The sequence below is a fragment of the Lutra lutra genome, chromosome 9, assembly GCF_902655055.1.
Source record: "Lutra lutra chromosome 9, mLutLut1.2, whole genome shotgun sequence".
Lineage (NCBI taxonomy): Eukaryota > Metazoa > Chordata > Mammalia > Carnivora > Mustelidae > Lutra > Lutra lutra.
In genome coordinates this window covers 80238138-80254138 of record NC_062286.1, presented here as the reverse complement: position 1 = coordinate 80254138, position 16001 = coordinate 80238138, and the positions used below count along the sequence as shown (strand labels likewise).

The following is a 16001-nucleotide window of genomic DNA, read 5'->3' as shown; positions in this document are numbered from 1 at the left end:
CTGCCATGATGTGAACGGTCTCTCCAAAGGGAAAGGGACCTGGGGGGACAAAAAGCCCTCCAGCAAAAGCCAGGGTCAAAATAGGCCATGCCCTGCACAGATGTCAGTCAATCCCCGGGATCCTAAGGAGACAGTGGGGAGGTTCTAGTACAAATCTCTGGGCAGTTCTGGGCATGGTATGTATCCTCTCGAGGCCTCAGTTTCCCCATGTGTAAGATGGAGAGAATGTCCCTACCTAAAACAGAGAAGGTAGCAAACACTCTACCATCTCAGACACCCAATCCCCCTATGGTCGTAAGCATGTCTAGACTTTTCTCTGGGGACTGGTCGGTGCTGAAATAAGGAAATGACCAAACATATAAGACTCCTGACAACAATCTGGGCAGAGGGACTCCTAGGACACTTTACTGCCACCAAGGGCCACCCCTTAGGGCACTGCAATCCCAGGGTTCTTAGATCCGGGGAAGGAGGAACCCGAAGCACAAGGTCTGGGGTCAGGCTTTTACTAACGTGTAACCCCTTCAAGGTCAGTTCAAGGGTACCAAATACTGTCCCAAGCGGGCCACCATCCATAGCCCTGTATTATGAAATTTCTACATCACTGACCCTGAGTGCCTGGGATCTCACTAGAACACCCCTCCCTCTGGGAACTGGCTCTGACCTGCCCACCCCTGGGTGCTCTCCACAGGTGCCCACAAATACCTGAGGAGGGACAGGCTGCTCTAAACCACCAGGTACCTGACTGGCAGCCAATGTCAGTCACCGGCACCAGCCTGACAACATTTAAGGGACATCGTTTAAGGCTCTCTCAACCGTGTGACCCAGAAGACGCCTCCTAGTCACGGTCACCCCAGTGAGGGCAGGCATCACAACTCTGTTCCACACACAAGCCAGCTAAGCCAGGAAAGGCAAAGCGGTAACCTGCCCAGGGATGTGCAGGTGGGGTACTGGTTCTTGACAGAGCCAAGGTGGGAACCTGAGTCCTCTGACATCTGGCCTGGTGGCTGCCGCCCGCCAGCGCACCCTGGCATGCCTGGTCGCTGCTGGTGTCCGCCCGGCAGGTCAGGGCCCGAGTGCTACTAGGGGTTATATATCTTGGCCGCTGGCCAACAGCCACCACGGCACCTACGTGGCCTATGGCAGCCACCTGCTGCTGGCACATGGGGCCAGAATGCAAGGGGCCGAACAGAGAGGTGGGGAGCCACGGCATCCCCGCTGGGCCCACACCTACCTTTGATGACAAAGGCCTCTGCCAGCAGCCGCATCTGATACAGTGGCTTGTTCTCCATGGACATGTCATCGATCCCGGCCCGTGCATACATGCTGATGGCATCTCGGTATGAGCCCTCCATGTAGTGCAGCTTGCCCTGGATCAGCATGGCCTCACACAGGTACTGCGGCTGAAAGGGCAACAGACCCCTTAGTGGGTTCCTGCCCCGAAGTTCCCCCCACCCAGCCCCACCCCACGCCCTGGGATGAACCCCTGCCTCCTCCCTTGGAGCCATGCCAGCTGGCCAAAGCCCCTCCTCCGGGAAGCCCTTACTGGCCATCCAGCACATGTGACAGTTCCCTGCTCCCCATGCCTGCACTATGGCTTTCACTGAAATTCTTACATGAGTGCCTAATTGTTGCAGGTGTGTGTGTGTACGCATGTCTTTTTTTATTTTTTTAAAGATTTTATTTATTTATTTGATAGAGACACAGCATGAGAGGAAACACAAGCAGGGGGTGGGGGAGAGGGAGAAACAGGCTCCCTACTGAGCAGAGAGCCCAACGCTGGGGCTTGATCCCAAGACCCTGGAATCATGACATGAGCTGAAGAAAGATGCTTAACAACTGAGCCACCCAGGCGCCCCAATGTGTGTGCATGTCTTATGCCCCCAACCAGACTCCGGGCAGCCTACAGACTGGGCTCGGTCTTCTCTCTCCTGAAGCCCCACAGGCATCGGCTCCAGGTTAATGCTCAGGAATTCAGGCATTGGTTCTCAACACAAGCGGGGAATCAGGGACCCAGCCAAATGTTGTGGGGCCTGAAGCTCACATAACTGGGAGGGGAGTTCTCTTTACATGATTATCTGTACAAATATACAGTGAGGTAAAAAGCTATGGAAAGAAGCTGTGAAGGTAAGGGGCCAGCGGCTGAAGGCACAGCCACGACAGCAGGACCTGGGTGGGGAGAACGGCCCCATCAGCAGTGAGGGAGGAAGGCAGGAGAGCCAAGGCCTGCAGGGCCACTGTCTTCATCTCAAGTACACAGTCAAGTGCTTGAATTCAAACTTGTTTTCTTCCCTTTCTCCAGTGCTGCTTATGACTAAATCTTCACTCCATAGAAAGACTCTTGGGGACTTCCTCGGGCCCCAGGAGGTCTGGTCAGCCCTCCCCCAAAGTCCTGCCCTTGGGCATGCGTCCAGTCCTACTCCAGTATCTCCCACTTTCCGTGACAACTTCTCCAGCCCTCTGCCTCCATGTCTGTGCTCTGCCAGCCCACCGCCCCTCTGCGCCAGGCTCTGGGCACGGCTCCCACCCCCCAGCAGCAGTTGTGTCCATGAAGCTCCTTGGAGATACAGTGCTGGCCCCCAACCCAGCCTCTGTCACCAGCAGGAAAGTGCCACCCCTTTTTCCTTCTGGGAGATTGGAGTTTGGGGAACCTATAGTGCCCAGGAAAGCTTCCACTACTCCCAACCACCCACTGCCCTCTCAGAAGCCAACCAAGAGATATGGAACAGAGCAAAGCCAAAGTCTCCTAGTGCACTGGTGTTTGGGTCATTGTAAATACACATTTTTCCTTTGCCTTTGCTCACACGGTTCCCTATCTGGAACAGTCTCCCCCTTCCCCTTGGTCCATCCAGATCTTCTTTCATCCTTTGGGAGCTTACTCAGGCCCACCTCTTCCTTTCTTTCTTTTTTTTTTTTCTTTTTCTGTTTTCTTTCTTTTTTTTTTTTTTTTAAAGCCTAGAAGCCTCCCTGAGTACCAGGGGACTCCTTTTGCTGCTGAACTCCTATAATGCCTCTGCCAAGTGGACCCTGTCAGCCCCTGTAGGCCTGACCTGCTTTGACTATGGGTTAACTTCCAAGGCTGAATTTTTCAAGCACATTTGCTAGTCTCCCCAAATAGGCCACCTACTCCCTCCACCAGGGCCACAAATTATGCACTCCCAGAATCTTATGGCCCACGGTCTCCCCTTGCTGGGCAAAGATTCTGCTGTTCCCCATATTGGTTCAAGCCACAGGCCCATTTTCTCGCTGCTCGGGCTTGTCTTCACCATGGGTGAGGGCGAGACAGTGACGCCCACCCCTCACCTCCCAGCACAGCAATGCCAAAAGCAGCAGAGTAACCCAAGTCCAGAAAAGGGCTTTGAACTTTTCTTTAGGAAGGAGTTAGATAAATACAGGCGCAAGTCATTATCATTATTATCCTCCTCCACTGTAAATGTGGAGAAGGGCAGCTGAGCTCAGAAGGACACACTTCAGGGTGTGATGACAGGGTGTAGCTCCTAGTGGTTCCTGCTGGACCAATGGCAGCTCCCAACAGAGCTTCCACCAAGCTGGGGGAAAATTAAGGACCAAGTGAGTGCTTCAGATGCCAAATTTATACTACTTTAAGAGCTTCCCTTTACCCTGAAAGCATATCCGTCTTGCTTTTTGGTGTCAAGATGTTTTCACTTTTATGGAGTGATGATACAAGATGGTGGTTTTCTTGTTGTTGGGTTGGTTTTTCTGTTTATTTTGTTTTCGTTTTTATTTTTTTTGTTTTGTTTTAATGTCCTTACTGGACAGAACGGGCCTAGTGTTGGCTGAGTGACTGAGTGACGAACCTTTCCTGGGTCTCAGTTTCTTCCCTTGGAAAAGGGGGATAACCTCCCACAGCAGGTTACAGAGAGGACCAATGAGATGGCACAGTGCCTGGTGCTGTGGTGTGGGGAGGGAACAGCCAAAGTTACAGCCAAAGTTAGAACGGAGCTAGACAGGATCTCAGAGATCGCAGGCAGGAGGTTCCAAACTGCCCTGATGGGCCTCAGGACCCACCCTGCCCACCTCTCCCCCCACCTCATCAGAGCTACTCAGGATACTCAGCACTCCAACTGGGGCTTCATCTGCTGCTAGGAGAGACCGTCCCCCAGCCACACCCTGGCCTTCGGGGTAAGACAGAGAATCCCACAAAGGACTTTTGATATTTGATTGTGCCTAATCAACAACAAGTTTTTGGCTTTGGCCTGAATAACCGTGACTATCTGAGTGCTGCTGGTGCCTGTGTATGTCTTTCGTGAAGAAAGCAAGGTAAAATCTGTTCTTTAGAAGCGTGATTGGGCATACAGATGGTTTTCCTGATAATATATGTGGACGCTATCCGGCCAACACAAAGAATAAAGTGTTGCCCTGGGGAGAGCTCCAAGTGAAAGTCTGGTCAAAAATGGATCCTATGGGGCGCCTGAGTGGCTCAGTTGGTTAAGCGACTGCCTTCGGCTCAGGTCATGATCCTGGAGTCCCGGGATCGAGTCCCGCATCAGGCTCCCACCTCCACAGGGAGTCTGCTTCTCCCTCTGACCTTCTCCTCGCTCATGCTCTCTCTCACTGTCTCTCTCTCTCTCTCAAATAAATAAATAAAATGTAAAAAAAAAAATGGATCCTATGGCTCTAGTAAGAAAAGAAAGCCCGATGTGTGTATATGTGTGTCTGTTAATGCACAGAGAAAGGTGTGTAGGGCACACACCAAATGGGACCAGCGCTAAACTCCAGGGATGGGGGTGGCCTTGAGGCTGGCAAAGAAGAACTTTTATTTATTATTCAAACTTAATGACTTGTTAACAATAAGCCCGAGTTGTTTTACTGTAAAAACAATTTTTAGGGATCCCTGGGTGGCTCAGTCGGTTAAACTGCTGCCTTCAGCTCAGGTCATGATCCCAGGGTCCTGGGATCGAGTCCCACATCAGGCTCCTTGTTCAGCAGGGAGCCTGCTTTTCTCTCTCTGCCTCTGCCTGCCACTCTGCCTGCTTTTACTTGCTCTCTCTCTCACACAAATAAATAAATAAAATCTTAAAAAAAAAACAATTTTAAATAGTTAATGGAGTCTGGAAAAGGAACAAAATTAAAAGGGGTTTTGGAGGGAGGAAGCTTGGGATCCATTAATCCAGTTCAGCCCTTTTGACTGGCAGATGAGGAATTGGAGGGCCCAAGAGGTCAAGGGAGGTTCTCCAGGTCAAAGAGCTAGTTTGTTTAATGCAATACAAAACCTCCCACACCTACAGTCATCCCTGCTGAGGAGTCTGAAGGCAATATCCTTAAACTCCCCATATACTTCCACCACAGAAAAAGCCCCACACTTCTTGGCCTGGTATTTCAGTCCCCCCTCCCTGGTCCCAAAGTACCTCCATAACCTAATTTCTCACTGTTCCTTTTGATCCCGCTGATTGATGTACTTTAATGAAAATCTTATAAGAGGAACCATTAAATGATATACTGCTTCCTTCTTGGAATGCCCTATCCTACCTCTATATGTCAGAACCCTCCCCAGACCTTCAAGGTCCAGCCACTGTCCCCCCACCAACCACAAGAGTCCAATTCTAGTCCTACCATCACCCTGGGTTGACTCCCCACCTCACCCTAAGCAGTAGCCCCCTCGAACTTGCCCCTCACATACACTACTCCTATGGCATGTGTCACAGTCCACCAAGGACAATCTGTCAAGAGGACTTATTTTCCAGTAAACCTGCAACCTGCCTGAGGGCAGGCTCCACACTGGATTCATCTTTAGCACCCTCAGAGTACAATGCCTTGTGCCCTCAGTCACCATAAATGCCTATTTAAAAAAAGATTTTATTTGTTTACTTGTCAGAGAGACAGAGAGAGAGAGCATGAGCGTAAGCAGAAGGAGCAGCCCACAAAGGGAGAAGCAGACTCTCCACGGAGCAAGGAGCCAGATACAGGACTCAATCCCAGGACCCTGGGATCATGACCTGAACTGAAGGCAGATGCCTAAGTGACTGAGCCTCCCGGGTGTCCCACCATAAATGTTTAAGTCAATTAATCTATTACTCTGGAACATCTCTTGAAAAATCATGTCCTGTATGGGTCTCTAATGATACTGTATGGGTCTCTAATGATAATGGTACCCATACCTCTATTACAGCTCAGGATACACTGTAATCCAGACCAGTTTCAGACTTTAATGTACACAGGAAATTGCCAGGAGAGCTTGTTAACACAAGGATTCTGACCCAGATTTTGCATTCCCTGGATGATACCCATACCACAGGTGGTTGGACCGTGCTTGAAGCAGCAAAGGTCTGGAGAGAGCTGATGATACTTCCCTTGGTGCCTTTTATACAGTAGGTGCTCAATAAATGCACATAGAATTAAACGGGCTTGCCCTGTTACTGAGCTCTTCTGTCACTAGCCAGCTTCACATGTTTGCCTGTTTCCAACCAAAACATGCGCTCACTGAGGTCTTATTTCCCTGGAACTCCCAAAGAGCCCAAAGGACCAGGCACATACTAGCTCAACCAAGAACTGTATAATAGAACTGTAACATAAACTACATGTATAATTTAAGTTTTCCTAGTAAAATTTTCTAATCACATTAAAAAAGGCAAAAATAGGGTGCCTGGGTGGCTTAGTCAAGCAACTGCCTTTGGCTCAGGTCATGATCCTGGGGCCCTGGGATCAAGCCCCGAGTCAGGCTCCCTGCTCAGCGGACAGCCTGCTTGTCCCCCTTGTGCTCGCTGGCTCTCTTACTCTCTCTCAAACAAATAAATAAAATCTTTAAAAATATAGTTAAAAGAAATATTTCTAAAAAATCAAAAAAAAGGCAAAACTAAGTGAAATTAATATTAATAGGACATATTATTTAATCTAGTCTATCCAAAATATTGTCATCTGAACACGTAATCAGTATAAAGAATGAATCACCTTGAACACTCCTCATTTTGTGCTACATGGTCAGATTCCAGCATGTGTTTTCCACTTACAGCACATCTCAGGTTGGACTGGCCCCATTGCGAGTGCTGGAGAACCACACGCCGCTGGCGGCCGCTGTGCTGAACAGTGCGGAGCCAACCCTTTAGGGGCCCTGCTGCTCAGATGACCAAATGAGCCAGGGACCCTGCGCACCAGCAGGTGGGAGGCAAGACAGAGAGGAGAGGAGGGGTCTGCCCACTTACAGACAGCCTCCCGTGGTTAAGAATACTACTCAGGTGGTTTCTGGCTTCATTCATCTTCGGCTCATTCTTCTCAGGCAAAGGGATGGAGTCTTTTATCTTGGCATGGTTCTCCTTCAAACACTGCTCCAGGAGGGCCTCGGCCAGGAGCAACTTCCCAAGATCATCTGAAAAACAGGGCAGGGATCCCCTGAACATGGTAGATCCCCTGAAACTAGCCCATGTCCCTGTAGCCACCCAGCCACCCCACCCCAGCACAGGAGCAGCCTGAATCTGAGAAAAGAAATAAAGACCCAGTTTTCATAAAGTTAAACAGCCTTGAGAGTCAAAACACAGGCATTCTATCATACTCACAGCACAAACTGCCTCTTTGGGTTTATTTTCTATAGTTTAGTGGCTGGGGAGGCAAAGTTCCTAAGACCTGGGACAAATTCCCAGAATTTCAGAATTTAAAATGAGGGACAAAGTCACACCCATGCCCCATTGTGGGTAGCAAGTTCTTACTCCAAGAAGGAATCCCCCCCAAAAAACAGCCCAAGAGGAAAAATATCGGAGGCAACTTAATGCATTTTCATGAGCTCCCAATTTCCGTATAACCAGAGTTGGTTTTCTGTAGTTTTATGGTATTTTACCATAACCAGGGATAACCTAGCAATGAAAGCAAAGAGTTAAGGTGGGAAGCAGATGCACTGGTGGAGCAGGGCAAATCATGGACATGTCCAGTCCTGGCACTCTCTGGAGTTCTCTCCGTATGTCAGGCTATCTCCAGACCTCACTGCCCGGCAGGGGAATTTGTACTGTTTGGTTCTATCTGCCACCTCCCCACACAGCACTGAAACCTCCAGGCTTGTGACCACCACATGCCTGCTACCCACAGCAGTAGAGACCCCGGGAATGGGTGGGATCCCCAGGGCTCTGAGATCACATGTGGTTTCATGACCACCTTTTGGTGGCTGTGCTCAGTGTGACTGGTTCGCTGCCCCTTCCCTGCAACCAGGGTGAGGACCAGGCCCACCACCCCACAGAAGTTCCCAGCATACAGCTGCCAAGGGAACTGGACCCTCTCCACGGCTGGGTGAGGAAGCCAAGAGGCTCGGGGAGTCACGGGCCAACCCAAAATGCCTCCAGGAAGGTCTGCTTGGTCCCCAGGCTTCCCAGAGCCCTTTCTACTTGCCAGGATGGCGTTCTTAGACCCATCCAGGAATGCCACTCCTTACTCTCAGGACCCCTGCAGTTTGCTCACAGCTCAAACCCACGGACTCCAAATTGCAGGCCTCTGAAGAGTCTCTCCCCGGAGAGGAAATTCCCTGCAGAGAACAGCCTGAAAGCCCAGACCCAGAACGGTCCCTGGAGGTTTTCCCTCTGAGGATGCCACAGTCTATTAGTGATCTTTTGCTGTCAGTCCCGTGATTTCGAAAATTAACATTTGGAGGAACTGCCCAAAAAAGTTCTTGTCCAAGCTATCCTCTGTCCCTGGTGGTGCAGAAGTGGGTGGGACCTCTCGAAAGACCCTGATGATGTGCATCAAAACTACGTGCACCCCATCGACTCCACAATCCCACTGCTACAGAGGGAGGTCTTGGCACATGTGTACAATGACTGATAGAGAAAGTCGCTCAGCGTTATTTATAATAACGGAAAATTAGAGACAACTTCTATGTCCATCGACGGGAGGCTGATTAAATAAAGCATAGTACTTCCATAAAAAGGGACACCGCACTGCCACGGAAAGGAATGAGAAGGTCTGTCTGCGCTGTTGGAGAATGAACTCCAAGACAAATCAGTAAGAAAGCAGAGGGCACATAGCAGACACAAACGTGTGTTTATGTATAAACACGTGCCGGGACACACACATATCCCGATGGCCTTCCTGGCTTACGGGGAAGGTGGCAGAGACGGAAAGAGGCTTTTCACTCTTTACTTTTTGGTCCCTTTGGAAGGTTGACCCATGGGACTATATTATCTAGGCAAAAATAAAATTTGAGGGGCACCTGGGTGGCTCAGTGGATTAAAGCCTCTGCCTTGGGCTCAGGTCATGATCCCAGGGTCCTGGGATCAAGCCCCACATCAGGCTCTCCGCTCAGCGGGGAGCCTGCTTCCCCCTCTCTCTGCCTGCCTCTCTGCCTACCTGTGATCTCTCTATCTCTGTCAAATAAATAAATAAAATCTTTAAAAAAATAAAAAAAATAAAATCTAAGTCAACTCAAGAATGAAAGACGATCTTTTCCCTTTCCAAATCTCAGCTAGGAGGAGGGCTGGGCTGCTGAGCAGTGGGGGCCTGAGCAGCATTCCCAAGCTGTGGGCCACCGGGCCTGGGGCTCTCCCTCTCCAACCTGGTTTGCACCTGTTCAACCAGAGAAGTTTTAGGAACCTGCTCCTTCTGAGGGAACTGAGTTTCTCCCACCATAGTCCTGCTGGGCTGGTTTCTCGCTCACCTGCTGCTCCTCACCAGGTCCTTCCTCCACCACCCAATGGCCGGAGCTGGCTCTGCTATTCCTTTCAAGCCCAGAGAAACCAGCCTCCTCCCCAGCAACCCTGAATCTGGAAATACTCCCCAGGGCACACACCTCTCCTCAAAAGAAGGGGTGTGTCCTCTGAACACGTGCTGCTCCAAGTGTGGTGGGTGGACTGGGGTGGTCTGTGTCTGTCACCCAGTTGATTATAATGTGACAAAATAATTTTGAATCTGTTGACTTGAATAAAAAAATGAGAGGCAGCTAAAAAAACAAAAAAAAACAAAAAAGACATGAAAGTAAGCACTGCCCTGACCATAGAGTCCCTTTCACTGCAAAAGGGGGCGGGTGTTTGCTGAGGGCCTACTGAGTGCCGACTACTTTATTGTATAGTATCCTTTAATCTGCACGGCCCTAAAAGGTGGATATTACTACCATTTTATAGACGATAATAAAGATACGTAATACTGCTATGGTCCCAGCCCACAACAACTTCATACCACATTCGGTGACCTAACCACAGGCTGTCTGCCCTGCAGCCCATGCAGACCAGAGCTCCTGGTGGTTTAGAAATAAAGAAGTCTAAGGGCTGTGAACAGTACGTTCAAAGGTAATAGTAATTCCAAGTAATAGGACTTCCAAATAGGAATTCTAGTAGCAATTCCAAAGGCAGGAATAAGAATTGTTCTTACTGTCACAAACCTGTGAGTTTCAGACTGTTCTGTAAACTAACACTTCCCGGCCTTCTACTGCCTCTGGTGCACCACTCCCTGCCCCGCCCCCACCCCTGCCCTTCACCCCACACACAGAGTCTGTGTTTGGTTTAGCAGACATTTAGCAGGTATTGGGAACTGAACTTTCTTTTCTTCTTTGCCCACATCATTTCTCTCTCTACTCTGCCATCCTTCCCCTTCCTCTGACCATCCCACCATTCCCAACTGGTCAGTCTATGAGACTGAAGACTATTTTAGAATTAAAAGTTCTAGATTTCCAGTTGTTCAATAAGAATCCAGGTGGTTTTGAGGTTTTCCCATTCTTCCTTCTCTGAAGGTAAAATATGGCTCTTTATCATCTTGTCTGAAACCTGCTCCTTATCCAGATTTGGGTAAAGTGTTCCAGCTTCTCCCCTTCCTGACAGTGAAACAGATCCTGGAAGCCTGAGTAGGGATTCGTGCAGCCCAGTCCAGCCCCCTACCCTGGGCAGAGGCCCCGAGGAGGCCCCCACTGAGGCCCCTCAGGCTCCCCACCCACCTGGTTTTGAAGGCTTCTAGCAGCTACCTTCCCATCTGCTCTCAGGGTGCTAAGTCCCAGGGACCCACTTCATAGATACCTGCCCCTTCCCCAGAAACCACATTTGCAGGGCGGTGGTTTGCAGGCCTGCCGATCTGCAGTCAGAAACCTGGGTCCAGCCAGGTACGCCCTTCCCCATGAAGTCAAACGGGGACACAGTGGTCTCTGCAGCTGCTTACCACACAGGACCACAGAGGGCTGGGAACTTGAAACCACAGCGAGAGGAGGAAGAGGCCAAAACTAGTGAGAGGCCACCTGCCTCAAACACACCCCCTCTAACGCCAACTGAAGAAACGCTCAGAACAATCTCCAGTTCAGGTTAAAAAAAAAAAAAAAAAAAAAAAAAAGTCATTTAGTTAAAAAAGAAAAAAAAAGATGGGGGGTGACTACAGATTAAGAAACTCTTCGATGGGTGGCTATATAGATAGAGGGGAGACAAGTGATTAAGTACAGCTTAATTTTGCCGAATGTTTGAGATTTTCATAAAAAAAAAAATACTGCGGGAGAAAAGAGGCACCCAAACTACTAAGCAAATGCAATATGTAGGATCCCAATTGTAGCAAATGAACTGTAAAATTAAATCATTAGATTTTAACAGTGGGGGTGGGGGGGTGGGGGGTGATAATGGTATGGTGGTGTTGTTTTTTCAAAAGAGCTCTTATTTGGCCAAAAAAGAAAGGATTATACAATTGATTACATAAAAATAGAAGACTGCAAAAAGGAAAGAAATTTCAACCCGCTATCTAAACCATCATCTTATCTCACACCAAATCATCTTGTCTATGACATTCTGACTTACTGAAATCCTCCTTTCTCTTTAGAATTCTTTAGTGTAACAGACCTCTGATCTTAATTAAGGAAAACCACTTTTGGGGCACCTGGGTGGCTCAGACGGTTAAGTGTCCACCTTCAGCTCAGGTCATGATCCCAGAGTCCTGGGATCGAGTCCCACATGGGGCGCAGGGAGCCTGCTTCTCCCTCTCCCTCTATTGCTCCCCCTGCTTGTGCTCTTTCACTCTCTCTCTCAAATAAATAAGTAAAATCTTAAAAAAACAAAAACAAAAACCAATTTTTTTTTTTTTAGGATCCTACACTGGTTCCCAAGGGTCACCCCTTCTTTAGGTATGTGCTTACACTCCACTGTAAATAAATCTCTTTGCAACTGAAAGGGTTCTTATTAATAAGTACCTACTACAGTATTCAGTGTGGGGAAAAAAATAGGTTGGGGTGTAGCTCAAACAAGATCATTCTTGAGTTCATAATCACTGACGCTGGTTAATGGATACATGGGATTCATTGTTCTGCTTTTCTGAGGTCTTGGAAATTTTTCATAATATTCATTTCTTTTTCTTTAACTGCCTGGATGGGTTCTTTGTTTTTACATGAACCAACTCCATCACAGCCAGCCACACTCTGGGGTTCCCCTGCTCCATCCTGACCGAATCTAAGCCGGATGTGTTTGAGAGCAAATGTGCAAACAGGGGCACTTCCCCGCTGGGCAGGTGGTGGGAGCAGCCTCCCCAGAGAAGAGGGGGCAGGGGCCCCTCCACCTGATCATCTCCTGACTCTTCACTCCCACCAGACCCCACAGAGGACACTCCCCCAGGGAGTCCTCCCCTCTGGCCCCCTGAACTGAAATACATGGCCTGGGAGTGTTTTTTAGCTTCTGTAGGAAACCCTGCAGATACAAGCTGGGCTCAGGGCCTCCGTTTGCAAAATGGGGTTCAACTGGGGTTTAGCTCCCCCCTCAATATGTTCCCTCTCCTCTCCTCAAATATGTAACTGTTGAAGCTTCTGGTCACTGACTCTAAGAGTCTAACAGGCCATGTAGTACAATAAGAATCTCCCTTCTGGGTTGAAGGGGTCAGTGCTACACCGCTCCAAAAAAACAGGCCCTCAGTTCCTCGAGTGATCAAGGAACCATGAGGAGAGAATCAATATAGCAGACAATCCAAAAAGTGCTCTATGCATAGGTTTAGGAGTCATTAATTTTCCTTCCTTGTGTGTGTGTGTGCCTGTGTGTGCTGAGATAGTGTATCCAGATTTAACAGTGGGAGAAAAACCATTTGCAGAACCAAACCCAAAAGTTGGCGGGAGAGACTTCACTGCTCCCCTGAGTCTCCCTCCTTGTGCCACGCAGTCCCCCCAGTGAAGCCAAGCCAGGTGCCTCGTGCCCCGCCCCCACGTTCACTAGTGGCAGACCTGGTGGCAGGAACGGAGGCTTGTATACAGGCTCTGCCACATACACATTACATGACCTCTTTGGGCCTTGGTGTCCCAAGATCTAAAATGTAAACAGTAAGTCCTGCTCTCCCTACAAGGTTGTTTACAAGAATTAAAAATATATATATATATAGGGAAAGCATTTTATAACCATACAATACCATTTATAAACTGTATCATATCAGTGTTTCCCAATATTGCTTCATAGAATATGGTCAAGGCAAGTTTGAGAAATGTGCTATTTATACTCTAACCTTGGCTTGTACATCATAGGCAAGTGAACATATTAAAGGCGCTGAAGGAGTGCCTGGGTGGCTCAGTTTGGGTTGTGATCGCAGGGACCTGGGATTAAGCCCCACACTGGGCTCCCTGCTTTGTGGGGAGTCTGCTTCTCCTTCTCCCTCTGCCCCTTCTTCCGCTCATGCTCTCTCTCTCTCACTCATTCTCTCTCAAATAAGTAACTAAAATCTTTGTTAAAAAAAAATAAATAAAGGGGCACCCGGGTGGCTCAATTGTTAAGCGTCTGCCTTCAGCTCAGGTCATGATCCCAGAGTCCTGGGATCGAGCCCCATATCAGGCTCCCTGCTCTGCCCAAAGCCTGCTTCTCCCTCTCCCCCTTCCCCTGATTGTATTCCCTCTCTCACTGTCTCTCTGTCTCAGTCAAATAAATAAATAAATCTTTTTAAAAATAAATAAGTAAATAAAAATAAAGGCTCTGAAAAGTCCTGCAGTTAAAAAAATAGGTCTGTTTAATACTCTTGAATCTATTAGGTCCAGTTTCTTTACTTTTTGGCCTCCCTAAGTTCTTTCTTCTTGGAATACCAATTAACTATGTAATCTCCTTGAGACCTCTAAAAAGCAGTTTAGGAAATACAGACCCATATGAAGTTGAGGAGGTCAAGTTCCTGTGCTGGCCCAGCCTGTTTCTCTGTGCGGCCACCCTTACTCAGATTCCCTTAACTCACCCAGGCCCCAGTGCTCTTTGTATGGTTCCATTTCCTTTCCACACTCAGAAGCCCCACACCACTACATCGCTCCTCACTGTCATGCTCAGCCTGATCTCAAAGCCCCAAACTGACTGTCTGTCTGTCTCTGTCACTAGCCCCCTCAGCATCTTTCTATCCTTCTCCTCATTGGGCAAACACACTTTGCCCTTCCCAACCCCAGCCTGAGACCAGCACACATTCTGCTGCTTCCCAAAAATTCCTTTTCCTCTGAGCTCCACCTTCTACCACACAATTGCCCTCTGGTGACCTCGCTGCTTCCCCATCCCTTTTGGCAACTCCTCCCACTGGGATTTTGTGCTACACATCATTAAGAGGTTACAGTGCCAGTGGTTAAAAGGATATACTCAGAGGCCTGGATTCGAATCCTGCTTCTACCTCTTATTGACTAGATGATCAAGTTATTTAACTTCTACGAGCCTCTGTCTCCATTATCTGTAAGTGAGGCAAACAAGAGTGCCTTCTTCATGGGGCTGTTGGGAAGAATTAATGAGTTGACTGAAATGCTTAGTAGGACAGTGCCTGGCACACAGTGAGTGCTGGGTAAGTGTTAGCTATGACTACTACTACTATTATTATTATTCCACAGGCTGGGCAGTCTTTAAACCTCTTCATATCTGCATTCATTGACTCCCTGCCTCCTTCCACAAGGCTCTAAAGTGGTGGTGCACGAAGAGGGCAGGGGGAGGGCGCTCCAGCCTGAGCTGTGGGCACCAGGAACAGGATTTGAGGCTGGAGACTGGGGCGGGGTATTACCCCTGACTGCCACATCGGGGTGCTTTCCCGCCCCAGAGTAAGAGCCCAGCCCAGCCAAACCAGCCCTACTGCCAAAGTCACCGAGTGCCAGGGCTAGATGGGTCCCGAGCCCGACCGCAGAGGAGGAAACTGAGGCTTAGCCGGCCTCTTCCCCACTGCACCACCCCACCCTGGCGCTCTCGCCAACGCAGCCCTGTCGGCTGTGGACAGAGCACTGTTGTCAACTGGACTCGGAGGTTGGGGCAGGAGGTGAGGCCAAGAAGAGAGACAGATAGCCTTCACCTGAAGGAGTTTAGGTACCGGGTGCGGGGTGGAGGGACGGCATTAGGAGTCCAGCCCTTGCTCTGAGCTGATCCATGCTGATACCACCATTTCACAGCAGGCGGAGCTGCCCACATGATCCCAAAGGGCAGGGAGCGAGAGCCGTTTCTCTCTCTCCCCCAAAGCGCCCAAACCTGCATGTGGTTTTTCTCCTGGGGCATATGAACCTTCCTCGTTACTCTGGTTGCTCCTAAAACCAGCACTACAGGAAGGGTAATACCGAAGGAGGCCGTCGCGGCCGGGGAGCAGTCGGGCCCGCTTCCTGGAGGAGGCGGCGCACTTTGCGCGCGGGGCGCTCGAGAGCCAGCCTCCTCCCTCACTCACCGGTGTCCAGCGAGGTGATCGCGGCGCTCGGGCTGTTTCGCCGGTTGCCTCCGCCGCCGGGCACAACGAGCGTCTGCAGCTGCCGGACCAGCTCGGGCATGCGGTCCCAGTGGCCCTCGGCGCGGCAGCGCTCCAGCTCGCTCTCCACCTTCAGGTGGGAGCCGTGCGCGCCCTTCGCAGCCATCTTCGCGCGGGCGCTGTCATGGGAGGCGCGGCCGAGAAGTGGAGACCCGGCCGGGGGCGGCGTCCCGGCTGGGGCGCACACGCGGGCGGGGACGGCGGGGGCGCGGGAGGCGGCCGGGGCCCAGGCGGCAGCGGGGGCCCTGGCGGCGGTCGGCGGGCGGTGGCAGCAGCAGCAGCACCCAGCGCACCGCCCGGTGCCTCCGGGCTGGGGCTCCGGCTGCGCGGCCCGGACGCGTCCAGGAGCAGCCTCCGCCTCCGCTGCAGCAGCTCCTGGCGCTGCTGCCGCCGCCGCT

The 16001-nt window shown here is 50.2% G+C and overlaps 1 protein-coding gene across 7 annotated transcripts in view; it reads right to left on the bottom strand.

Moving 5' to 3' along the window:
- TTC7A (tetratricopeptide repeat domain 7A) overlaps positions 1-15987 on the bottom strand; it is a 116592-nt gene extending 100605 nt beyond the window's left edge. For 4 of the 7 annotated variants that reach the window (XM_047745512.1, XM_047745513.1, XM_047745515.1 and 1 more), the window contains exons 1-3: positions 15526-15987; positions 7158-7321; positions 1232-1400 (exon numbers count right to left, since the gene is read on the bottom strand). In XM_047745512.1, coding sequence (XP_047601468.1) covers positions 1232-1400; positions 7158-7321; positions 15526-15709 — 517 coding nt within the window. In that variant the 5' untranslated portion in view covers positions 15710-15987. The remainder of the gene's footprint in view (positions 1-1231; positions 1401-7157; positions 7322-15525) is intronic. The other 3 variants (XM_047745510.1, XM_047745511.1, XM_047745516.1) reach the window with 3 other exon arrangements.
- Positions 15988-16001: the final 14 nt, after the last annotated feature.